The following is a 26,475-nucleotide window of genomic DNA, read 5'->3' as shown; positions in this document are numbered from 1 at the left end:
AGACACATGGCTGACTAGGGGCCCTGCGTGTGAAAGCCACCACCCCCCCCCCCCAAAAAAAATCATTGGATTGGCCCACTTGAATTTGAGGGGTACGATCGCCTTCGTTGTAGTTCAACATTTGTCTTGAACTGAAACATAAACCAAAAGCCATTTGTAAACCAGAGGATACATTTGTGCATGTATTTGAAATCAATAAACTATCTGAGCCAGGTGTTAGATAATTGCATAGAAAAATCTGGCAGCGCTATTCATTATGCAATTATTCAGTAGATATTTTATAGCTTAGAGCATTCTCGGGCCGCGCCGAAATTAGTTAAGGGATGTACAGACCTTTGTGAACGCATGTGATAGCGAACGTAGATTGCAGATCGAAATGAGATCATACATTTGCAGTGACATGGCCAGCTGCACGTTTGTGCATTTGTGTGTTTGTACGTTTGTACGTTTGTACCGTACCATACGTTTGTGTGTTTGTGTGCACAGCCTACGTACATTTATACGTTTAGAAAGTATTCCAGACGCATGTTTCACCTGTGCATCTTTTAGATTTCCAAGTGGAACGGGACGGATTAACACTGCACCGCGCACCGGTGCTGGATCCTGCTGGTGGGACTAGACAAGTAAAGGTATATATATATATATATATATATATATATATATATATATATATATATATATAGGTCACAAACTAAGGTATCATGTCCAGCTGAGTGCAGCTGCCTGGGCTCGTCATACTTTTAAGGTCTCACGGTCGTACCTTGTTTCCCTACGCATCTTCTGTTCTTCCTGCAGGCTGCATGTTTTGAATTTCAAGATGAACATACCTTGCTGACTCTGACGTAGTTTTATGCTCTTGTTCTAAGTGTTTTGGCATTATTCAGCGACGTTTCAGGTTCTACGGACCGCATCAAGTAGCATGATTTTGTTCCGGTGTCCTATCGGAAATTGAAAACCACTCACATCCACTCACATGCATTAGTACCTCAATAGACGCAACAAATTTAGCAGCCACCTACGTCCGGAAAAACCTTTCAAATGTGCCGACATTCGCATTGACGCGAATATTTGATGGAGCGGTTGTACCTACAAAAACCTGACGACCGACACCAGCCGGCTAAATCGAGTGCGGAACTCGTCCGACCGACACCAGCTGGCTAAACCGATAGCGAAACTCGTCCGACAATTATCACCAACACAACACCATCCGTGTCGAACATTGGACATGTAGACCACCTTGCAGCTGTCAGTGCCACGTTTCCATGGCAGCGCTTAATAGCCGCGCACGTTAACTTGCACCTTTTCTGCCAAGGCCATATACGTTCAACAACAGCTGGAGCAATATAACACCAACCCTACGCCGATTACGGAAATCTGGTTTCGACGATAGATGCTAAACAAAACAACTACGACCCCCAGTGCCAACATTTTCCGCCGAGACAGAGTGGGGTAAGATATTCAAGCAGGAAAAAAAGTTTCTTTAAAGGGAGTCTTCCACATTTATATGGGGTTTTGAGCTGAAATAGCCACATTGAAGACCTTTCGGTGCCCTTCATAATCCTGCCCTTTTTAAGATCTAGGCTTCTAGTTTCTGAGATGCATGTCCGCGGCAATGGGGAAAGGCATATCGAAGAAGGCACTGCAGTCACCTTGGCATTCATGACGTCAAAAGAGCGCATCCAAATCCTGCTACTCTGTGGGAAACAAGAGCTTCGTGGAAACCCAGCAGACGTGCCACGGCAGTTTTTCGACCTTCGACCTGGCTCAGAGGGCCAACACATCGTCCACCGAACGGCTGCGGCTTTGCTTCACCCAGGCGCCAGCCGACGCTCGAGACCGCGGCGACTGGCCGTCCGTCCGTGAGTGCGGGACAAACGCGCGGCACGCGACCGCGGGCGCAGGAATCGGGCATCGCCGCGACACCGACAGCTCGGCGTGGCAATCGCGTCACGGCATGCCTGGTGAACGATTACCCGCACCACGTCGACCTCGAGGGAAGGACGGGGGGGAGGGCGCTACCGTTTCGTCAGCATCGGGCCAGCTGGCCTTACCCAAGCACTTACGACCACTTATCCAGTTTGTAAAAGGCTTAGGTTTTAGTATTTCGAAAGACACTCTTTCGCCGGAACGGGTGAGAACTCGGCCGTGCCCCTGAGGACACGACCGCTACAAACATGTGAGGACTTATATACTTCATCCCGGACTAGCCGGATGAAATGGGCTTGCTGAACAACGGAGTCCGACTGTGTGAGCGAGTATGAGTGTGAGTGCTACTGTTTGAGTGTTGGTATGATTCGGGAGTGCTACGTGCTGCTCTTTCTGGCCGGCACGGCACGTTTCCATTCCTTTAAATAGTCCTTGTTGATATATGGAAACATTATAAGCCGTATGCCAATGTTTGAACAAGAAAACCGTCCGGGTGTCGGGCTACTCAGAGAGTAAGACTAAGGAGAGGGCCTAACGGGCAACGGAGCGATGCAGGAAACAACTCCAACAATTCCATAAGCCATGCGACAATCAGGGCCAAGGCAGATATAATTGTCGAGGCGTTCATATCCGGTATATCTGGATGTTGTGCAGGTTACGATGACGCTCTCAAGCCATGACGAGTTGAGGAGCATGTTTACAAAAAGCACACCAATAGTTAAAAGTAAGCTTGTTTTGTCATACCTGATGCTTGCTCCAATATCTTCAAATCTGAGACATTCCGTGTAAGTGCATTTGGGGCTTGGTTTTCCGCACTCAGCAGCTCTCCCACGCCCTATATTATTTTGCGAAACACGCCCCCGTGATGGAGGCTTAACGACCGTGACACGCGAAGGACTCGTCACCAGATCACTCTAGCGTCAGATGTGGGAGTGAGGGCCCATTTTCCAGTAAAGACAAGGCCGGTATCCGCGATTCACATTGGTTGGGCTTCTGAGTCAATGAGGGGCCGCCTGCGTCGGTCAGGCCACCACACTGCCTAACGAGGGTTCTGTATTTGCGAGGAGCCCGGATTCGGCCTGGGCAGTGTTCGAGGAGCCCGCAAAGCAGCCCGAAGGCCTTCTCGGGACCGACGATCAAATGCTTGATTGGGGGGGCACAAAGGCCCTTCTAAAGGTCACATTAAGGGCTCTGTCCTGCAGGGACGAGCCCTGAAACATCAGTCAGAGGGCCTCTTGCCCCGTTTGACGACCCCTGGGACACAGAGAGTTTTTATTTCGGCCAGAGATCACCTGCACCGAATAGTCGGCTCCGCATCGCTCTGAGCCCTGGAAGCCCATTTCCCAAGAAGGGACAAGACTGAGACCCGCGAGTGGCATTGGTCGAGAGTTTGCGACCCCTAAAGCACTGAGGATCCATTTGCCAGTGAGGGGTTCACAGTGCCTAACAGAGGGTTCTGCGCTAGCAAGGAGCCCTGAGTCGGCCTGGGGAACGTTTGCTGAACAGCAACAGGGACAAAACCCCAAAAATCAGGGGGCCTCTTGCGTTGGTCGGGGCCCTCTAACAATGAAGGGAAATATGATAACTCATGAGAATATCCAACGAGACACTGGAAATGGTCTGTGTCAGCCAGGGCCCCCGCATCAAAAGGGCCCCCATTCCATTCCAGCCAAGGGCCGTCGAACTGGAGTCTCTATGCCAATTAGTTGACCACCTGCGGCGATAAGGTGTCTTGTTGCGTCAATGACGGCTCTTGCGCTGATACGGCATCAGATGCCCGGGTCAGGGGGCCTCCGGGCGTCTGGCAGACCACTTATGTATGATTGGTTTGAGAGCTTCCGTATTGACCAGGGTGCACTGTCCCTTTATCGCCGGCATGATAGCCGGCAGGCATCCCACGCTGTAACGGAATGGCCTCTAGGACTCTGACCGGGAATGAATATTCCACCTCCAGCGTTCTACCCACGTGGCCTCTTGCCAAAAAAGGTAGGGAGTTTTCGTAATGCCCAATAGGGCGGATCAAAATGAGGCCAACAAATGAAAAAACACAAGGGAATACGTCCACTCTTGCACAGTACAAACTTGTGAAACCAGCCACATAAACAAGTTTTGGGTCTGTATGCTCGCGATATCAGGAACGCGGGTACCGATGGCCGAGGTTGCAGTGTCTATCAACTCAAGTGGCGCTGGCTGCTTCAATAAACACCGGGCAGAAGAATCATAGCACATAACAATAGCCGTTCAGAAATAAGGCTACCAAAGGTTCTCTCAAAATCATTTGGAGCCGTTCAGAAATTAGGCTGGGCGTAGATTTAAACCGCATAGTTCTGGTATTATCCCCTCAACACTAATAAAAACACGAGAATACGTATTATACATACATACATATATATATATATATATATATATATATATATATATATATATATATATATATATATATATATATATATTCAGTACTGGGGGCCCTGACTGGCACAGAGCCCTTCCATTGCCTCAATGTGAACCATCATCATAATCTAGCATGTCTCCTTTTAATGTCAGACGTCCCCAACAAATACCAGAGGTCCTCTGTCATTCGGACTCCCGTTCCCGTCCCTGTCGAGCAGATATTCCCCTGACTGACTCGAAGCCGCTCGCTGACACAGGATACCCTGTCAGACACTGTGGGCCCCTGAACGACACAGGAGCCCCGCCCCGTGGGCCCCTGAACCACGGGTGTCGATTCGTGTTCTTTTAGATGGGCCACCCCATATTCAATTTGCCCCCCCCCCCCCCAACGGTAAGTATGGCCCCCAGCCTCCTGGAGCCATGCTACTAGCAGGGCATTAAAAATGAGGGCTTGAAATGATATGAATTTCTAAGAAGGGTCTTACTAGTCGTTTCACAGTTAAAAGGAACAAAGAAAGTACAAACTAAGTTATCATGTCCAGCTGAGTGCAGCTGCCTTAGCTCGTCATAAGGTCTTACGGTCGTACCTTGTTTCCTTACGCATCTTCTGTTCTTCCTGATGGCTGCATGTTTTGAATTACAAGATGAATATGCCTTGCTGACTCTGACGTAGTTTTATGCTCTTGTTCCAAGTGTTTTGGTATTATTCAGCGACGTTTCAGGTTCTACGGACCGCAACAAGTAGCATGATTTTGTCCCGGTGCCCCGGTGTACTGAATGGTGGGTCGTTCAACCCAATTCCGACATGATGTATCAGCCTAAGGGTCCCGAATCGGTCAGGGGATCACACCTGTGTCACTAGAACGACAGCTGGAAGACCGCCCTCGGTGGCACGGAATGGCGCTTCCGCCCTTGACCGGGATTAGTGATGTGTCCCTAGTGCCCTGCTCAAATCGGCCCCTTTCCCGGAAAGAAATAAGGGGTCTTAACAATGTGGAATAGAGAGGGTCGAAATGAGTTCCTAAACGAACGAAGCCATTCCGTGTTTGCCTTAAAACATTTACTCTTTTGCGGAATCTACTAGTAAAATAAATCATCAAAAAGGTTTGAGCCCACGCACTCACAATCTCGGCAGCAAGGACAGCAATGGCCTGGGTTTCAGTTTCCGTAAAGCCAGACGGCGTTGGCCACTGCAAGCAACACCAGACGGCGTTGGCCACTGCAAGCAACACCAGGCGGCGGGTGCATTGTGCGCGAGAGCGACCGTAAATGAATAATGCTTCCGAATGTCCCAAAAAATCGCACCGTTCAAAGGTTAGGCTAGGCGTGTCTATTTCAGCTTTGGGGTTTTGTCCAACTAGATTAACAGCTACAACTAACCCGCAAAATGCATATTTTGCATTTTCTCCTCCAGCTCTGCCACCAGATTCTAATAGCACTTCGCGGCGCCGTAAAAGCCAATCCGTTAAAGTCACCAGCCGACGCTGCGTGGACTCAGGAGCCTGCAACGCCTGACATCGAGGTTTTCGTTGCTAAGATTTGGGAGCGCGCATGCTCACAACCGCGTTGCGTAATTCGTATCGTTAATAAATTCTGGCTGAGTGTTAAACATCCCCAGGTCATACGAATTGTTGACCCATTTTGATTTATATTCTCGGGGTCCTTGATATCTCTGTGCAGCCAAACGTCAGGATTCTAGCAAAGCCCCCGAGTTATATCACTTTAGAAAGAGTTCCCTGAACCGTTTTAAACTTAAGAGCGCCGGTGTTTTATTTCACGCAGTCGCTTCATGCATTATTTCTTCAGCTGACTGACAACACAATTCAGACAGCATTGTCTTGCAGAAGCTTCAGCCTTTCATTCCAGTTAAAGTGTTGAAAATAAAAAATGTCGACGGAAATCATACTCTCATTAACAAACGATCCATATTCGGCGTTTGGGGGGGGGGGGATTTTACCATCAGTGGGCTCTTTGGAGACCCTGTTTCACTCCCTTGTAAAGGCTGTGGCTGCGCGCCTGCATACTGGCGATTGTCTCAGAGCACTTTACGAGAGAACAGGAGTGTCAGTTCTGGAATCGGCTTGAAGGGAAGAAGGGGGGGGGGGGGACAGCCTAAAAGGTCGACCTAACTGACCCTCTAAACATGATTTCTCCCCGGATTTCGGCCACTTAAACTTGTGTTCCCAATGTCAAAGATAAACTTTTTTAACTTTTGCCAGCAATAGATTTTTTGCGCAGAATGACTCAACGTTTCAAGTCTATGTGAAACTGCAACTTTGATAGAAACACAGAATTGGATATAATACACGGAAAACATCTAAGTAAGACGGCCCGGTGTGATCACCGAAAAAAGGCACCGCCTGCTGTTCATGGAAGGAGGTCCGAGGCACAAATAGACAACGATATGCAGAATTGTAAGGTCTGACGCGTGCAGGCTGGAGAAAAATGTGCGCATGACACATCTTCCGGGAGAGGCTACGGAAAATGTAACGTATGCGCTGTCAGGGGAGTACTTACGCTTGAGAGTTAAACTCAACTTTCACGGCCTCAACAGACATGTTGACAACTGAGAGGACGGAGCAAGTCAGGACCAGTGCCGGGGGGGGGGGGGGGAGCAACAGAATGGCCTTTTGAACAAATAGAGTGACTGGCGCTTTGATATTTTTCCGTAACAAACTTAACCCAACCCTTCTGAATGCATGGATATCCGGGATCAGAAGCTCACGCAAGGCATTGCTTATTGCTTGAGCTCTGACACCTACCATCCAATCGCGCAGTTCCAGGTTAATGACAGAATTTGGTAGCGGAAGTTTAACGCGCCTGAATGCTTAACACGGTTCATCCTGCCCTCCGAAGTCACTTGACCTCTAGCGTGACCGTTACCACCATCTGCAGTTCATACCTGCTACGACCAAACAGCTGTTCAAATAGCGAGTTGTTCCGACTCGAACCCGAATCCGACCCGAACCCGCCCCACCACGAGCCCTAACCCGACCCGAACCCGCCCCACCACGTGTCCGAAGCCGACCCGAACCCGACCCGAACCCGCCCCACCACAAGCCCGAACCCGACCCGAACCCGTCCCACCACGTGCCCGAACCCGACCCGAACCCGCCCCACCACGTGCCCGAATCCGACCGAGCCCGCCCCATCACGAGCCCGAGCCCGACCAGAACCCGCCCCACCGCGGGTGGGTGGATCGAAAGGCAGGCGCCCCAGCGACTGGACTATCGAGACGGACATGAGCTTGAAGTTGGTATAAGCGGGAAAGGCCTTGCCCTCGTGTTGCTTTGGGAGTATGAGTTGGCAGTTTGCTGGAAATAATGAACCTTCAGTTTGCGAGGAGGTACTTGTTAAATGACACTATGCGCCAAGTCATGGTTATAGTGAGCATATTTGGGATTACGAAGCTGTGGTCAGGGTCTACTTTCTTGGAAAACATCTACATCACGATCATGTATATATATATATATATATATATATATATATATATATATATAATGTATGTTCACTTCCCTACTTAAATCCGGAAAAAAACACACAAAATGTGTCGATTACATTATTCGACATCATTTTTGTGTTGCAATTGGATGGAAAATTTACCACTGAACCGTATTTTAAATCCAGGGCTGTCGTCACCATACTGTATTATAATTCGGCACACCCAACGACGACTAAGAAAGGGGTCCTTATACCCTAAATGCGGAGAGCAGCACGAGCATCTTCCGATGCCATCACTTGAAGGCGTAATCGTGCTAAGATGTTTCTTGTTTCCCGTGAGAGTGCATACTTGCGGAACACGACGTGAGGTTTGCCGCTCGTGCAGCACACTCTCCATTTAAAAACGGGAGCGCACAGCGAGCGCACATAGTAGCACACCAGGGTACATGTCTCCCTTGCCACATTTATGATATGTTTTAATTTATATGACACTTATCGTTGGCACGTTTACTTTTCGTGTTTACTTATCGTCGGCGCGCAATTACACGCTTTTTTACTCAATTCCACGTTTTGGTATACGTTCGCAGAAAAATGGAAATTTCGAAAATATGTGATGCTCTTTTACGACACACGTGATGTTGCGCAGCCCGCAGAGCGCTTAACTCGGTTTTTTTGTAGTTGTGGTCCCCCCACCCCACCAACAGTTACGATGTTTTACAACGCAAACTGTTGCAAATAAACTGTCATTGTTTCGGTGCCTCATAAAATATCTTAAAAATGCATGGGCTCGCTTAGCACTTCGTTGTCGCATCAGGCTGAACGATTCCCTGGAAATTACCTGCGCTGACATCCACGGCCTGACTTTGACCTGTCATAGGTCAGCGGCCTTACAAGGTAGATCTAGTTTTGGGTCCCAAAAGATCCGCTTTTCAATTGCCTACAGCTATGCAAAGTCTGGCGCGGCTTCGTCGCGCCGTTCGGAAATGCTTCCCTAAAACCGCAGGGGTCAAATCAACCTCCACCCGAGCGCGTGTTGAGTTTGCCACCTATTAGTGCAAGATCAGCTCGGCGGATCACTTTTTTGCTGGCCTCGCGTCAGACAGGAGCGTGGAGTGACCTTTCCAGCTCAGTACATGTTACGAGACGGCCGCGCCCTGCCGGGATGACCCTCGGGCCAAGTGCCAGCTGACCACTAACTAGTGGTCGAGTCAGTCAGTTTGCTTCTTCAGGCACTCGAACCAGGTGCCACATACAATATGGTCAATCTGCTGCCGGAGCGGCTTCCGCGGCAAATTTGCCATATATGCTTATGTTACACGCATGCCTGCACAAGCACTTCCGACGCCTTCAGCGTCTGCGACATGCATACACGTGGCAAGTTTGTCAAAACAAAATCGGGAGGAACAAGAAACGCGTGGTTTTTGGTAAATCTGGCTAGTGTTTATTTGTACAAAAGTCAGCCACCGATACGGCCCGTCCAGAGCCTGGTGACGCTGGTGGAAGGTCGAGATGTTCACCTAGAGACGCGATCGCCAGTCCTGGCGCGGTTGCACGAGTGTCGCGCTGTGCCTAAAGTGGAGGGTCGCTGCTCAAAAGCAGGATAGGTGCGAGCAAATGGAGGTGACACCGCAACGCACCGGGGATTTAGATAAGGTCCTGCATTTGCTGAGGTCGTCTGGTTCCCCGCGAGCTGCTGTTAGGGTGAGCTGTCCGTTTGCTTCGATCACTGTTCTTTTTTTGCCATTTTCCAGGCACAGAGTGGCGCGGCATAAAGCGTGTCATGACAACGAGTATAGAATAAGTTGCAATGTATATTTTTTCATCAAGTCTATATAAAAACAGTGCGTATTGCAAGCAAGTACGTACGTGTCGTATTAAAATGCAAGGCTCCCATTATCCATCAAGATTCGTGCTGTTGCCGAATTCCTTACCGATGATATAAGAATAGCGTGCAATGTTTTGTGTATGTTGTGCAATGTGTATATATGTGTATATGTTTTGCACATGGACTAGGATAGGGTGCTACTTGATAAATTGCGCACATTCTTATTAGAGAAAATCACCTCATTTTGTATTATACAACTAACTGTATTCTTTAATGTCACGCATTACATCTTGCCCTGTTACATCCAAATGTAGGTGAATCGTGGTTTGATTCTGATTCTGAACACAATGAAGTAAAAGTGGAAGCATGCAATGTCGACTCTCATTCGTTTCGCATAAGCACACAGATGATGGTGGTGGTGGCACCAGATGCTGCATGTGAGTTACCAGCTTCAATTTAACGCATTTCAGATCTTGTTTGTTGTAAAGCGCCTGAAGCAAAGGATCGACCAGTGGCCTGTGACGATGTTTATCGACAGCAGCGCAACTGGTGGCAACCCTATTGTCCTCATCATCCAGGTAATTTACCAAAGTGAGCACCCATTTTGAGTTATGTCCATGCATGTGCACGCGGTCATTCGAAGCTGTCACCATCCAGCGCATGCACAAGGGAGAAGCTACAACGGTGGACCGCGTCGAGGCAGCCTACCTGGACCCGATGAAGGTGCGACGTCACCCTAAGCTCGTGACCGGCCTGCTGCGGCCACGGTTCCTCTGCAGGGTCCACAGCCCGTCCTGCGCCCGCTGGCGACGGGCGACTCCAGCCCGGCCACCGCCAGCGGCGCTCCCAGCACGGCAGCCACGCTCTCCCCGCCGAGCTCGGCCGTACCAGGTTCCATTCGTGTCTGTTACGGCCCCGCCCGGTCATACTGAGCCCGGCCATTCCTACCTGTCACTGTCGCGAAGTCTTCCCTCCCATGTTGAACGCGGTACGGCATTCGACACGTCACCCTCCGAGAATGACACGTCTGGGGGGGGGGGGGGGAGGAGGTGCAGCGTTGCGGGTCAGCAGCCAGGCAGGTGCACCAGGCGCCCGTGCATTCCCTGGGATTGGAGGTGCACCCCCAGTCTCGCTCCATGCAGCCCCCGTGCTTGGGGTACAGGGATTTCTTGAGACTTGACATCTGCAAAAATTTCAACGGAAAAGTGTTGTAGTCGGCAATTGACATACGACACATTTGCTGCCAATATCCAGCCCCGTATTATTTGTCGCAGCTACTTTTTGAGGGATTAAGTAAGTTCTTGTGTTGATACATCATCATACATCGCGAGGTTTTATTTCTACCCCAAAATGTTTCCGACAATTCGTTTCAACCAGGCGATAGTCGACGTTTTGACTGCCAAAGGGGCCGCCAAATCGAATAATCAACCCTGTTCTTCACGCGTGTTCGATGACGACGGGGATTCGGGAGCAATTTTAAATTTCAGGAGGTGTTTAGTTACGATGCATGAAGGCAGGCTTGGAGCCCAAACTGGCTTAGGCTTCGACGATCGCGCAGTTTTCCTCCAATGGCCTCCGGCTCGACTTAGGCTTTGTGTCATTTTTCACGACTGGCTTCGACTCTGTGTTAGATTTAACAGCAGGGCCTCTTGCGTCAAGGATGGAACCGATGTGTGATGTGTCCCTTTCCGGGCCCCCGGATCGAACGGGGCGGAACCCTGCATTGCCGGAATAACAGCTGGTAGATACCCCGGGCAGTGTCCCAGAATTTCAAGCCGTGGATGGAAAATGACATCCTTTCCGAACGACTTCCTGCAGTCAGTTTTGGATTATTGCCGGCATTTGATCTTTTGGTTATGGATATCTCAAGTTTTGCTGATTTTGGTCTCCTTCGGAGTCTTGTCGAAGACATTTTGGCCTATACGGCATCTTTTTCCGGACTGGTTTTGACGCGCTGACCCCGGGCTGAGACGGAAAGACTCTTCAGCCCCTCACCTGGAAAGATAATGTGCCTAGTGGTCTTCTCACGGCGCTCCTAGCCCGGGGTAGGTAGGAGGTCTTCTTTATTGTTCAGTTGTGTGAATTGAAAAGTAGTAAGAAAAACCAGTGCCCAGATATTTTGTCAGTTGTAGGGAGAGTGGGGAGCAATGGGACGCAGGAGAATTGTGAATGGGCAGAATAATTTCGAGACGCCGAAAAATGCCAGTGATTTAGCAAAGATAGTTTTCCGCATACAGAAGCGCTGCATGGTGGCATCTTCCCTTTCTCGCCGCGCCAAAGCGTACATAATTTATTGTAACCCATCTGCGTAGTTCAACTGTTACGTTAAACACAGCAGGTATAGTTAGCGTCATAGTTATGACCGGGGTGGCGCAGTAGGGGGGGGAGGGGGGGGGGCGACGGCGGCGGAGGGCGCGAGAGTACGGCCTTGCAAAAGCATGCTTTTGCTCCCTCAGTTTTTTGGGACATCTTTTTAAGCGTCCCGTACATTTCTATAACACCGATCAAGGAGACCCCATAACTGAGTTATAGAGTAAAAAATCGGGCTCAAAAGACCCTTTTCTACACAAAAAATCCAATTTTCTGAATCATGAGACCACCTTTATTAATAAAGTACCGCACGCTTTAAATAAGTAGGCTGAATTTTACGTTAGGAGACTCCCTTGCTCTCATGGGACCCTCTACTCCACCCACGTTACTAACTAGGAGGTCCATGTTCTAGGTTAGGAGGCAGCCTCCATGCTCTGGAGGCCCCATTTCTGGAGCAGGAGGCCCCTTGCATGCATCAGCTGGCCGCGGTTTCGGATCAGGATGCCCTGTATTAGGATAACGAGGCCCCTTGGCTAAATTTGGATTCCCCTTTATGAATCAGAAGCATCCTGTTCTGGATTAGGAGACCCCTCTGCGCACTAGTAGGCCCTGTCCTATAATAGGTAGCCTTGTCTTAGCATAGCGGAACCCTTTGCTGGCTAATCAGAAAGCCGTGCATTCTGTATTTTTTAATTGTCGACATTTATTTACCTGCATATGTGCATGCTGCATTCTAATATGCGGATGCATGGCCTAGGTGACCCTTCCCCTTGAACACGACAATGCGTGGAAGGTCCTCCCTGTGAGGAGGCCTCGTTTTGTTCAGGAGGACCCCTAAAAAAATCATGACTATAGATATGCATGAGAATTGGGACACTCGTCCCGATTCTCATGCACTGCCGACTTCCTCGTGACGGTGGATGAGCTGTTCAGATGCAGTATTATTATTTGTTCTTTGTTCAAACCACCCTCAAAACAGAGAATTGACGCCAGGATTTGCTGGCTGGACGGTTCCCGGTCGCAACAAGCCCGCTGCAGTCATGGATCTATTCAAAGGGTGGGTAGAGGGGAGGGCATTTCGTTCGTGTTTCTGCGCACTTCTCTGATCAAGCGGTCTAAATGCAAATACTTAGCGGCTTAACATTTTTTTTTTAAAATTTGATCCGAACCCTTTGAATGGATGGATTTCTGGGATCAGCGCTCGCGCCAAGCAGTGCTTGTTGTGCGAGCCCTGACCTCTACAATCCTATCGCAAAATTCCAGACAACGGCAGAATTTAGTGGCGAAAGCTTAACGTGCCGCAATGCTCGGCACGGTCCGTCCTGTCCCCTGGCGTCAACTGACCTTTAGCGCGACCGCTGCCACCGGCCGCAGGCCATATCTGTCAAGGGCAAATAGCGAGTGCCTAAAGCGACTCGAACCCACCCCGCCACTGCTGGGTGGATCGAGAGGCAGGCGCGCTAACAGGCGCTAACAGAGACAACTGAGCCACAGGGACGGACAATCGCGCAGCTTTTACGCAGCAACATCGCGCAGCTTTTAAAGAAGGTCGCTTCCTATAACTGAAAACTGCATTAAAAGCAAAAAGTCGTCGTGACGTAATGGTGGTGCGCTCTGGGCGATGGGGGCCTCTTTTCATCGATTGTTGTCGGATGGCACAGCAGCTATCGTCACTTTTTTGTATCATGCGGTACGTTCGATGCGATTTAGGTCAATTTATTGTCACATTGGTGATTGGTAATCACTGTTATTCGCGTGCGAGCCGGGTGATGTTCATACTGAGTCTGATTTATGTTTTTCATCAATATATCGGCTGAGTTTGATGCGATGGAAGTGACTAGTTTGCCATTCTTTTACTGTTAAGTTCTTGCGTGCTGTGCCTGCTCTAAGCCTGCCCCGAATAACACTGGTGTCCACGCTGACAGGCATGCCATCAGCCCAATGACACAACTGGTAAGAGCAATAGTCATATCATTTAAACTAGTAAATATATTGAATAAGCGCTGGTGGCTGTAAACATCCATGTGCGCTTACCCCTGGTCTCGAATCATCAATCATACTGTGCATTTCCAGAAATGCGGCACAAATAAAAACATACTCCACCTGTTCACCCCCGAGGGGAACCTGTCCCGCCTGGAGGCATTCCTGAGGTCGGCAGAGGTTGCTCGGAGCCTGTGGATGAGAACCGTGTACGTGCCCAGCCTGCCGCTGTACATGATGTCCACGCTACTCCCCTTGGCAAGGGAATTCAAGTTTAACGTCCACACGGCACTTGAGCATGGCGTCTTCGCGCTGGATGAAGCTCCTGCCTCTCCCAAACCGTAAGTTCTCCAATGCGGGGTCTTGAGTGGGCCCGGGAGCTGCGCGGCGACCACGCGTAGCTTGGACATGGCATCATTGTTTCTCTGTGCTGTCTGCAGTGGCCGGTGAAAACAGCCAGCGTGTAACACTAACTGCGGTGTTTATAAGGTGGTGTCATAGCCTGCGCGGTGCTGTTTCCGCCATTGGGAGTTTTTCATGCGCACGTCAATCCGAACGTGGTGGTGATCCAGCCGCTGGAAGTTAAACGCGCATTTGCCAGGCTGCTGGCAGTGTTGATCCAGCCGACGATCTTCACCTGTGTTCCTCAGCCTGCCGGGAGTGGTGATCCAGCCGCTGCACGAGACGCACCTGGCGAAGGTGATGCATCATTGGGAGCCAGTGATCCGCCCAGTGGACCCAGCCAGCTTCTTCGCCGGCTCGCTGGCCGCCGGCCTGACGGCGGGCGTGTTCGCACTGCCGGAGGCCGGAGCCGCGCCGCCGCCGCCCAGCTGCCTCCGCGCCTGGGCGCTGCTCAAGCAAGACGGCTCGATCGGCGCGCTGCACACAGAGGAAGTGTGGCGTGGACGCGGCTACGGCTCGGCCGTCATGGCGACGCTCAGCCGGGCCTGCGTCGAGCTCGGCCTGCACCCCTGCGCCGCCTCCACCATAGACAATGCGGCCAGCTTGGGCATCCTGCGGAAGGTCGGCTACAGGGAGGCGTTCAACGGAGTGTGGCTCTTGCTCAGCCCCGTCGGCGACGCGGCGGACTAAAGTGGACCTCGCAGCTGGGGGCCTCCTACGCGTGCACGGATTTCGTCATGCTGACCGTTATATGCTATATAGTTATTCGTTGAAGGGAAGGTTATACATTTGAAAATGTTGAGTCAAGCACCAATATCCTCAAATGTACAACATAGTTTTAAGCGCAGGAGACTGCTTTAGAAAATATCATTTAACTGGTTAGTAAATATGCTCCTAAATATGTCATCGTTTGGTTGCGTCATCTAACGTTTGCTTGCTGTCAGAAAAGCTGTCAAACTGGTCGTGTGAAATTGCCACCCTAGCAGACGGACTAACTCACTTGTACTTGAAATCCTCGGGCGATGTCGTGGTAATGGGTGCAGCGTTTCCAGAGCATAAATGTTCTGCTCCCGTGTTTTGGCCCTTTCTTGTAATGATCTTGCACATTTATCCGCGATTTTTTATTGTTTACTTGCGTTCATCCGTTCAGCTTTTCTTAAGTTATTCGATTACAAGTCTTATTTCTGTGACAACTAGCACCACTGTCCAACTTCCTTTCATACGTAGCACAAAACGTGACTGCATCCGACCTGCTTATCCTCTGCATTGCTTCATCCAGCATCACTGCGAAATCCGGGGCAAGCTGCATGCGTCAGCCACGAGTGGGCCGAGAGCCTCTTGGGAAGGGGACACCGACCGGGTACCCAGCGCACTCGCGCGGTCTGAAGCTCGGCGTTTGGTCCCCAGGCGCATGTAAGCCTGCCTCACCGTTAACCATTTTCCTTTATCCCATAGCCCTGAATGATCATTTCTGGCGCCATTTCTGGTGTCTGGTGTCATCTGGTCGAAAGGGCTCCAATCCAAAGAACAAAATCAAATTTACACGTCCGACCCTGCTTTCCTCTATCTTGCTTCATATTGCACCCTCGCGGCATCCTGCTTGTCCAGAGCAGGTCATCCTGTATCTTCGCGGCACCCCGCTTGCTCGGAGCAGGCTGCATGTGTCAGTCAGGAGTGGGCGGAGAGCTATCACACGGTCAATGGGGTGCGTAATTTGAGTAGCGCGTCTGTGGTCTCATGCATACGTGGATGACCTTAATATAAAGTGGGTTGTGCTATTTTAAACCGCTTAATGTTATCCACTGGCAATGCAAGAAACATGTGCAGAGACATGTCAACTCCGCTAATTTCGTCTGGTGGCAAATCCACAGTAAAACGTCAGTCACACACGTATTTCATTTACCATAGAAAGCGTACTTTAGGGACAGAGCCACGTGATCGCAGCAAAGGTTTCCACGCAGCAAACGGCGGGCCGCTGACTCTGTGGTCGTATCTGTCAGTGAGTAAAGCCGTACCGCTCGCCAGTAGTGGAAGCGAAGTGGCCCGACGCAAACTTGTATTATGTATTGTAACCCGGACTTAATCTAGGAAAAAAACTAGCACGTTGTGCCGCATTATACCCGAAAAAAATTGCAGGACAGGACAACCAGGACGCTCTTGTCAATTTGTTCTATGGAAAAAAAAATATTTGGCAATGATGAAAACCTGCACATTGGTAATAGTGCGGGCGAAAATCTCGTAGTACTTGACTTTTAAAATATACTCAGTTAAGTCTCATGTGTATAAATTCCAAGAGGAGCATCAGGAATTCTGGATGGGCGTCGCCGAGAATTGAATGTAGCGTGGAAGCACGTGTTTGTGTAAAGGGCGAGTCTCTCGCACGCGCGTCGGTGTTTGGGGCAAATGATAACAGAGCGTGCGATAGTGTATGGAGTATGGAGGAATGACAACAGAGGTGGGGCGCGTTCCACATGATGTAGATGTGCAATCTTGGTGTGTGCGAAGCGTGACCTGGTGGGGAGGACCTCCCTCAGGCGCGTGTTGCGGATGAATACCGGTGTTAAAGTGCGGGTTTGATCGGGTGCCTGCGGTATGGTACGCGCTGTTTCCATTTACGTTGAAGGTATGGTGTCTGTGAGCTGTTAATTAGAATAAGAACATCACAAATGACCCCAGAGAGATCCCAGCTTGTCACCCTGGGATGAAGGTTCGCCGCACATGTGTCAACTGGCTGAAAATAAAATAAACTGAAGTTGGCGATTTATTCAGTGATTTATTCCGTGACGGGTGCCAACTGTGTTGAAAACACGCAGCTGCCCAATTATGACACGGAGACGTCGATACTGACGTTCATTTTGTAATATCATGTTACCTTCAAGGTCAAAAGCGAGGACAAGGAAAAGGAAACCCCACATCACCACAAACTTACTGGTCGATTTCAATATTTATAGCGTTAGAATATTCACCACAAAAGGATCCAACGTCTGTTAACAGCCCCGACCCTTCTTGGTCACCTGTCAAGATCAAATTCACACTCAAAGGGCGGGCAACTTTATATCGGCAAAATAATTACCGGCTGATTTTAACGTTTAAAGCATCAGGATATTCCCCGGCGCATGGACCAGCTTCCACCAAAAGTCCTGACATCCAAGGTCATCTTTCAAGGTCAAATTCACGCTCATATGACGGGGAACTCCATACCACCAAAAAATCGACCGATGTAAACTTTTCAAGCATCAGAATATTCAACAGCGCAGGAAATATTCGCGTTCCCCGTCCTTGACCTTGAAAGGCCAGGTCTCTATGAGGAACGCTGGTTCATGTCAGTTCTGATGCTCGAAAAGTTGGCCGGAAATTTTTGGTGATATAGAGTTTCCCATCCTGATACATGGCCTTTTTCCTTGAAGGTTGCATGATATTGCAAAATAAACGTTAAGGTATAAACGTTGCACGCGTTAAGACCCTACACGAGCAATGCTTATTGCCTCGGTCAATCCGAGGTGAAATAAGTTTGTGCTGGCGGTGCGAGCAGACATCATTGCTTGTACCGGTAGGGTTATCCGGCCTTGATAGCTGCACTGCTGCGTAAGACGAACACGCCCTCATATGGATCGGTGAACATCCGGCTACGATATTGGCAAGCAGGAAAAGAGCATTGAAACGACTGCAAAAGTTTAATAAGCGTGCTGCATTGTCACCATATCGATACTCTTTTGGTAGGCTCCATCAAATTGCATTCCCCCTCCATCATGCGTAGTCATAATTACGGTTGACCCCACGGGCTTCTGCCAAAAGACACAACTCCGTCTTCCCCTGCATTGCTAGCAGGTTTCACTTCTCCATAGAGCCGTAGCTGAATTCACATGAAGCCCAACGTCGAACCCAAAATGAGGTTGTAAACGTCTTCCTTCAAAACACTTGAAACACAAAAAGGAAAAAACTTTTTACCCCAGGCCATGCCTCAGTTGCACGTACCACAGGTGGCCCACCGCAAGAGCGGCCGCATACAGCAGGTGTCACCCAGCAGTTGCTGGTAGCCGCTCACGTATTCCGCCATAGATCCTTCACTCGCGGTCGCCTGCAACGCGCACTCTTCACTTGGCAAGTCAAGCCAGACTCTTTGTTCCACTACCCCATTCACGAACGGTCGACCACTACCCCATTCACGGACGGTCGACCACTACCCCATTCACGGACGGTCGACCACTACCCCATTCACGGACAGTCGACCACTACCCCATTCACATCACGGTACCGCCCGGGGCGATCCGATCATCATTTCAACCCTCGCTGGAACGTCAGCAAAGCGGACTGACCTGCTTTCCAGGGCTGAATGGACCCGCCTTCCCTTTTGGCTCATCCCCTCCTTATGGATAATCTCCACACTATACTGGACTCAGCTCATCAACACGTCCCTCACATTTGTCGTCTACTAGTGTGCGATCATGCTCCCTGGGGGAACGCAGAGTCTCAGCGGGCCGTCGCAAGGAGGCACAGGACGGAAAGCGCTCTCAAGCACTGTATTTTCACTATGGCTGTATTTGACCTTGGGTTGACCGTCGTACCTGACCCTAGGTCAATGGAATCTGTTTATTTATTTGCTGTGTTACCTAAGAAACTATCTCAGAGATCTATGACATCGTCTAACATGCAGTTGTCGCATCAGATTGGACGGTTTCCTAGAAATTGTCCTCACTGAATTCATAACTTCATTTTGACCTGCCATAGGTCAGCTATTTCACAACGTACACCTAAATTTTGGAGACCAGGCGATCCACTTCAATTGTCTGCAGCTAAGCAAAATTTGGCGCGGCTAAGCCACAGCGTTCGGAAACCATTCCGGAAAAACCATTGGGGGGATCGAATTGATCCTTCACCAGACCCCGATACTGCCTGCATAGCTAACCGAGCTCACGCCTAACTTTGCTTTCGCTGTTCATGTGTTCATGTGTCATACGTGTGTGTCCCTGTACCAATAACAGGATTGCTCTTCAATTTTGTTCCCTGCAAGTTTCATTCACCACTGTGTGCACGTGAAAACTACCATGTTGTGGGTCTCATCGCGAATGCCTAATCATCCCGCGAGATCCGCAGCTACTGGCCTGCATGAATTGTCAGTAAATGGCGCTCCCGGTAGCTCACCCGAAGGCCTCCCATTACGACGCGGTAGTCGTGTCACGGTGTGCTGTTTAACGTTATGTGCCACGGCACCCACACGCGAGCCAGTCTAAATGCACACGGTGACAGCATTATTCGGTTTATTGAATGCATGATTCACACCACACAATGACATACAGAAAACATGGTATCGGTTATATACAGCGTCACTTTGTACTTGAGGCCAAGCCATTAGCACTCCATAATATAGTTTTACACACATACATGCCTACACTCATTCCAGCCATAAGCTACGTGCAAATCACACCAGAACAAAAAAAGGCGACGGTCTATCTTTACCGCCAATCACGTAGCGGCATCCTAATTATGGGATAGGCGCAGACTAAAGGAAAGTGTTGGGTAGGATGCGAGTTAGTTGTTAAACGGCTTTGCCCATGTATGCCGAACAAAAGCCAAACCTTGTAATTCACTGTCGGTTAAGGCGACCTCTGATTTTGCGATGGCACCACACGCGCATAGTCCGAGCGGACCATGGATTCATCATGGAGTCAAATGGTTCCCACTTAAAGTAGGAGCACTCGGAGCGTGCAACAGGATACGGCGTTCGTCCGACGTCAGGACAGGATGCCTCTGCACTATTAGAGACACATCAACTATGCCAAATAGATATTAGGAAGCTCAAGATTCAGGGTACGTGACTTTGTTTCATGCCAGCATGCCTAGCTCGTCGCGTAACAACGCTCGCACAGCACCAACAGGCCTGCAACGCACAAGGTGAGTGCAAAAGGGGCTTATCAAATCAAAGTCAAACCCAAGAAGGTGTTGGCGTTCACCGCTTACAAGCACACAGGCACTCCTACAGACCACGCGTCGATTGCAGCCGAGTGATAGCACGGCGCGGAAGAGTGCAACTCGCACGCCACCGTGCCCCACTGATGAGAACGACCCAAAGGCGGCGCACCACGCCACCGTGCCCCACTGATGAGAACGACCCAAAGACGGTGCACCATTTCCCCGACACGACACGGCCGCCCGGTCCGCCGCCCGAGCGAGGCACCGGTCCGGCCCCGAGGCCCGGTCCGGCGGGGCGGAGGCGGAGGCGCGTCAGTGGCGCGGCCGGCTGTTCCAGCGCTGCGTCAGCGCCGTTTGCACGTGCTGCAGATGCACCTGCACCTGGTCCTGGAAGGCGGTCAGCTGGTCGGGCTGCAGCGACGCCTTAATCTCGCGCATCGTCTCCTCTAGCGAGCTCAGCTCGAACGGGTTCATCTCGTTGTCGGCGAAGTTCTGGCGGCAGACGTCACAAGCTCACGTCAAGGCGCTGAACCAGTTCAACGCCGCTCGGAGAAACGTTCGCTAAGCGCTACCAATCGACATCCTCAGACCATGAAAGGAGATTGTCCGGCTCGAAAACTAGGTTAGATCAAAAAGAGGCATTCTGATCAACAGCGCCCGTCATGGGGTGGGTTCGAAGTCGCTTAAAGGGAGTATGCCACATTTTGGCACTTGTTAGTTTGTGTTACATCATAAGTGTCTGATTAAATCAGTAATACCAGCTTTCTCGAAATCCTTCTGAATAGCCCAGAATTTCGATTCAACGTAGCCACTCATGCGGGAGACATTTCATTGGACTCTCAGCTTAACATTTTCAAAGAAGGTTGTTTGGTGTTTTAGGGCGCGTCGACTGCGAACGGTCATGTAACAAAGTAATGCATTTAATTTGCCTTCATTTTTCCACCGGTTGAGTTCCGTAATGTTTGTAACACATAACGCTGTCAAAATGCTTGTGTAATAAATGCTACGAAAGCTTGAAACGCTGTTTAAGAGAAAATGATATGCAAATACGAGGCTACCATTCCGCAAATTAAAAACACTTATATCATACCTTTGGTTTCTCTCCTTCATTGGTGTTTACCACAATGGCTCTTTTCGAGGCGCACTTTTGATTTGGGAATGGGAGAATCACATGGCCTATAGTGACGCACTGGCTCAAGCTTCAACCTATGCTTCTCGGTAACTGGCCCTTAACGCCCCCGGACCAATCACAAACGTTCATTTGTACTGACGTCATCGACACCGGCACAGGCGCCACTTTTAAGCCCGCAGGCCCGCAATGTGCGGAATAAAACAGTTCAAAAGTGGCACGTCTAACAGTTGACAGCGGCCCCCCAGCAGATTCTACCGTACTCACGACGACGGCGGTCGCCACAACTGCAGTTGACGCGGACTCGGGATACACTCTGAGGCTACCAAGAAAGGAAGAATTGTGGTGTTGTTACTGAACGTTGACAGTGCAATTTGGACTCAAAAATAATTAAAATATATATCCTTAGCAGATCTTGATGATGCTTTAATGGCACCACTCAGCGCTATTATTGGCGGTAACAGGTCCTCAGTTTTCACCACAGCATGTTTTTGAAACATGCCCTAAAGGTGAAACCGGCCACAAAGGCAGCTGTGGGCTGGTGATGGGCGGCCGAGCCGGTCGGACCCGGATTGAAGGGTGGTGTGCGCATCCCCCACGAGTCGGGCCACCGGGTCATCCCGCTGTCTCTCTGAACTGTGGATGGCCCCGTATCACACAGACCACAAGGGTCCGTCGGCAGCGTGTTTCGCTCTTTAAAGGCCACTTTGCCATCTTTGTTAAGGATTCTTATTTATTGGTAATATCATGTCACCACCTTCTTCCGGAAAACTTCTAAAACCTTACTTCGGGTTAGATATAAATCCGCATTTAATGCTTGAACCAAAAGACGTGCTTAATTATAGTGTAAGGGAAGTCAGTACAGATGCCACCAGTGACAACCAACATTACTGAATGAACAAATGTCAAAGCTGCTATCTGTACTCTGTGATTTGTTTTAGCATTGGTCCTGGGTAAACAATGTACACAGATTTCCGATGGCTTGTGTAAATGTGTCAACTTGTGGTCCTGCTCACTCAAATCAACAGTTCAGGTATCAGGAACACAAATAAAATATCATAGTCCAGTACATGGGCTCACTTGGGATATATTGCTATGCAGAGTAATGCATTTTCGGAAAACCATGCTCACTGGCAAAGAATGACCATACCTGGGTCACTCCATACACAAAGTCTGTGAGCTCGTCATATGGAGTACATACAACATTTTATCGAGATTCGTTGTGGAGACCTCGAGAAAAAGGAGGAGTGATATTTGTCAAGCCCCATGTGGGAACACAACCCCCACAGGCTCACCAGCCAGCACGTTCACATCAACAGCACCTCCCCCTCCCCATAACGTAAAACCAAGATAGACGTCTCTACCAGAAACAACCCTACCAACAGAGACCAGCAGCACGATACAAATTAGCTCCCTCCATACAGCCTTCCCCTGTAGTGTAAAACCAAGCCAACGTTTGCCACCAAACCAGCCGTTGCCAACCTTGAGCTGCACCACAGACCTGATCCGTGCGCGTGCCGCGCGGCCGGCGGCCGGTGGTCGGCGCGTGCTCACCTTGACCTGGAGCAGGAGGGAGGTGAGCCGCCGGATGAGTTCCAACACGGCCGGGTCGTCGCTGACCGGCTGGCGGCGCTGCGAACGCGTGGCCAGCGCAGCGGCCACTTGCCGGCCGGCCTCCTCGTCACACAGCGTCTTCATGTGGGTAGGCAGCACGGCCGGCACCAGGCCGTTCTCCGGCATCATCTGCGGGGGGGGGGGGGGGCGACCGATCAGCGGTGTCATGCAGATGGCGCGGCCGCCGCCGCTGGGCCACGGCGTCGGTGAGGCGGCGCCGAGGCACGGTCAGGGCGGGCACGGGCGCCGCAGGATTGAAGGAAGACGGACCTGGGATGATGGTCACCATTTGCTCTCGGCCACTGCCACCTATGGCAGAGCATGGCTGCACATGGCCTGCAGCAGCCGTGGGCTGATCACGTGACCGCCTGCTGACACGTCCGCTGCACGTCTGTGGTCGTCTCCCGCGGCAGCTGTGAGCTGGTCACGTGACCCACCTGCTGACACGACTGCTGCACGTCCGTAGTCGTCTCCCGCAGCTGGGTGTTGATTGACTCGAGCTGCAGCACCAGCTGAGCGTAGCGCCGTTGGAACTCGTCGGTCAGCGGCTGGCCGTACAGCTGCGCCCGCTCCGCCTCCGTGTTCATCGCCTCCAGTCTACCCACGTGCTCTCGCTTCACCGCCAGGATCTTATTCAGCCGGACCTGAGGCGACGACACCGACCGGGTCACGTGCGCACGGGCCGACCGGGCACGGCATCATGGGGGGGGGGGGGGGGATCGACGACGGCGCAGACCCTGGCGAGGCGCACTGGGCATAAGACATGCACGAGTCAGAGCAATGACCAGGTGCAGCACGCGACCACAACGGCATCGAGAGAAGGTACAGAACGCACAGGACTGGCTAGGTGCTGGGCATGAGCCGAACACGCCTCCACAGCAATGTGAGAACCTGGGAATGAAGAAGTCTGACAGGGACTAGAGAAATGATCAGGCACTATCACAATGATAGAACGATACTTGAACTCCAGGAAGCATTGCACTCGAATGTTAATCTAACATGGAAACGTTTTTTCTCCGGAAAATGAAGCATAGGCCAGGCTGCGGCTGGTTTTGAGCGGCATATATGACGACTATGATCACGGAACTTTTAAGCAGTACTTTACCCCACATGTATAACTTGTAAACACTCCATTGCACCAAATCACACTTAACTACATCCTCACGCAGCACTGCTGTCCGTGGATAAGCTGGCAACGCCATCGTGAAACAGCCAGGTGTGTGACAGTACCACCATATGTCAGCAGTGTGTTGTCAAACTCCACCATCAACATTTTGATCAATAAGTGGAAGGTGACAGTGGTGCTAAGCATGCACAGCTGTTGCATACCAGTGTGCCCCCTGTACTGACAAAAACAGTTCAAAATGGAGTTTGATGAGCTGTTCACAAGCATATATTCGGGGCGACACCATACATCCCTTGCAGCACCCCCTCTCACCCTCTTGACGCACTCACCACGTGCACGAGGAACTTGATGGTGTACCCGTTGACGACGCCCTGCGGGTCGAGCAGGCGCAGCTCCGACTTGGCAGGCGTGCCGGCAGACATGAGCGGGTCGTTGGCGAGTGGCGAGCGCAGCTCCGGCAGGCTGAAGCGCGGCGGCGTGCTGAACACAGCCGGCCGCGCCGCCGCCGCCCGGCAGAAGCTCGCCGTCGGCACCGTGTCGACCGGCTCGAGCGCGCGCACCTCGTAGTCGGGCACCGACTGCGGTTCCAGGCCGGCCTTTTCGAAGCGGATCCGGTAGGTGGCGTTGACCGCGTCCAGCGCCTGGATCATGCCTGGGGGGACGGAGGAGAGGGGTGAGCCGCAGGGGCTGTGGCTTCAGTGACGATGTCATGCTGTTGCCCTGTGTACACTGGCAGGACGACCCACGCGTCCGACCAGCTGCAGCCAGCTGAGCACACCAAAATGTGAGGACCCACATGCATGACCAGTGCAGGCTGGCAGAGTATGATGTTTCCACCAGTGCAGCCATCCTTGATGACCATAAATGTAACCACATATGGGGCCTGACCCGGCAACGCAGCGAGCCATTCGATGTCGGCATCGCTCGGTCGGGAGCTACAGATGAATCCACGCATTGTTAGCGCCACGGATCATGTCACCGTCATTGGGCTTTACGATGTACTAAGCTGCTGGGGCTAGGTGGCGTTGCCTGCCCTTCATCCTGGAGGAAAGGACGGACACCAGGGGAATCAAACCCCGGGCCCCCGGTTTCCCATATGCTGCCTGACCACTTCACTACTGGTACCCTTAGAGTGGTGTCATCCAACCCTATACTGCCTTTTGACACCAATCAGGCAGCAGGCAGTACAGGTGCTGACAGTCCCTGGCTCGTGCTGTGGCCGCGGGAGCTCTCGGTGCCTATTAATAGTCAGTCTGACTGACCAGTGACGGGATCGTCCTGTGGCTGTGCTTCTCCCCACCTGACCAGGCCCCACACACCAGTGAGCGGCCCGTCCTGCGGCCGTGAGCGGCCCCTCCACTGACCGGTGAAGAGATCCACCCCATGGCTGCGCTTCTCCCCACCTGACCAGAACCCACACGCCAGTGAGGGTTCTGGTCCCGCGGCCGTGAGCGCCCCTTCTCCCCCTCCCCCACCACTGACCGGTGAAGAGGCCGTCCTGCGGCTGCCGGAGCCGGGCCGTGACCCGGGTGCCGATGCTCAGCTGCACGGGGATCTCGTCGGGCAGGTTCTTGAGGAAGGCGCGGTCGAAGGAGCGGCGCTGCTGGCTCTGCATGGTGCGCACCTTCTGTCGCATCGACTGTAGCACGCCCCGCTCCTCGGCGAAGAACGCCTGCCGCGCGGCCGCACCCGCAGCCTTAGCCGTATGCACACAGGACGTCCGCACACAGACAGCCCAGTACAAGGTATCAGACAGAGTATGATATACATGCATGTCAGCACATGCATTGAGTGCCAGGAATACAATCCACGCTTAAAACACAAACATGAACAGAAACTGATGCTTATCTAACCACTACATAAATAACCTTCCCATGCTTGAGCAAAATGGATCAATCAATCTTTTGATTGACAATGAGAAATGTGTAGACATTCTGCTCACTGGTGAACACCGCCTAGGCTTTCCCCATCTGTCTCCGTATTTTGCACCACTCTGTTCGAGTCAGAAGCGTCGTCTTCAGCTTCGGGTACTGTTCTTTCAAGCATATCAAGAAGTCATTACTGCCTGAGAACAGACACCTGCAACAATTCGCCGTTATCAGTAAGCAAACCTATGCTTCGTCACCAAGAGGCGAGACAGCTTAGAGTGCCAAAAGTCATGCAGTTGTCATAAGGACAGACTAATTTCCATAAGGTTGAACCGTATGCTTTCATAAGTACAAATACACACCAGATTAATGCAAGCATGCCAGATTATTACATCGCTGGTGAGAAAATGGTTGTTGGCTGTTCTGAAAAAATATTTTGAAATACTAAATAAACACATGCACGTACACATGTTACGAATATAATCTATTTAATACCCACTTACAGACCAAGTTTGATGGCATCAATGACGAACCAAGGAGCAGAAACAGCGAT

The 26,475-nt window shown here is 51.0% G+C and overlaps 1 protein-coding gene and 1 long non-coding RNA gene across 2 annotated transcripts; one reads left to right on the top strand and one right to left on the bottom strand.

Moving 5' to 3' along the window:
• The first annotated feature begins 9,316 nt into the window (after positions 1–9,316).
• On the top strand, positions 9,317–14,611 carry LOC119092680 (uncharacterized). The gene is made up of 4 exons (XR_005093524.1): positions 9,317–9,459; positions 10,054–10,161; positions 13,967–14,214; positions 14,524–14,611. It is a non-coding gene; the product is annotated as an uncharacterized LOC119092680 (long non-coding RNA).
• Positions 14,612–18,718: 4,107 nt separating this feature from the next.
• On the bottom strand, positions 18,719–26,100 carry mip130 (Myb-interacting protein 130). Its single transcript, XM_037214319.1, has 8 exons — positions 26,086–26,100; positions 25,537–25,726; positions 24,601–24,706; positions 24,384–24,516; positions 23,366–23,572; positions 22,869–22,946; positions 20,561–20,677; positions 18,719–18,727 (listed from the first exon to the last, which is right to left on the bottom strand). Exons 1-8 carry the CDS (start codon positions 26,098–26,100, stop codon positions 18,719–18,721), a joined length of 855 nt encoding a protein of 284 aa, XP_037070214.1.
• Positions 26,101–26,475: the final 375 nt, after the last annotated feature.

This window comes from Pollicipes pollicipes, unplaced genomic scaffold (genome assembly GCF_011947565.3).
Source record: "Pollicipes pollicipes isolate AB1234 unplaced genomic scaffold, Ppol_2.1 Scaffold_3447;HRSCAF=4054_pilon_pilon_pilon, whole genome shotgun sequence".
In the NCBI taxonomy this organism is placed as follows: domain Eukaryota; kingdom Metazoa; phylum Arthropoda; class Thecostraca; order Pollicipedomorpha; family Pollicipedidae; genus Pollicipes; species Pollicipes pollicipes.
This window is presented reverse-complemented; position numbering and strand designations above follow the sequence as displayed.

Coding starts and splice junctions, on each gene's coding strand:
- mip130 (XM_037214319.1), bottom strand. Junction 23,573..24,383: donor TCAAGTTCCTCGTGCACGTG/GTGAGTGCGTCA, acceptor TCGTCGCCTCAG/GTCCGGCTGAATAAGATCCT. Junction 20,678..22,868: donor CCCTCCTGCTCCAGGTCAAG/GTGAGCACGCGC, acceptor GTCTGCCGCCAG/AACTTCGCCGACAACGAGAT.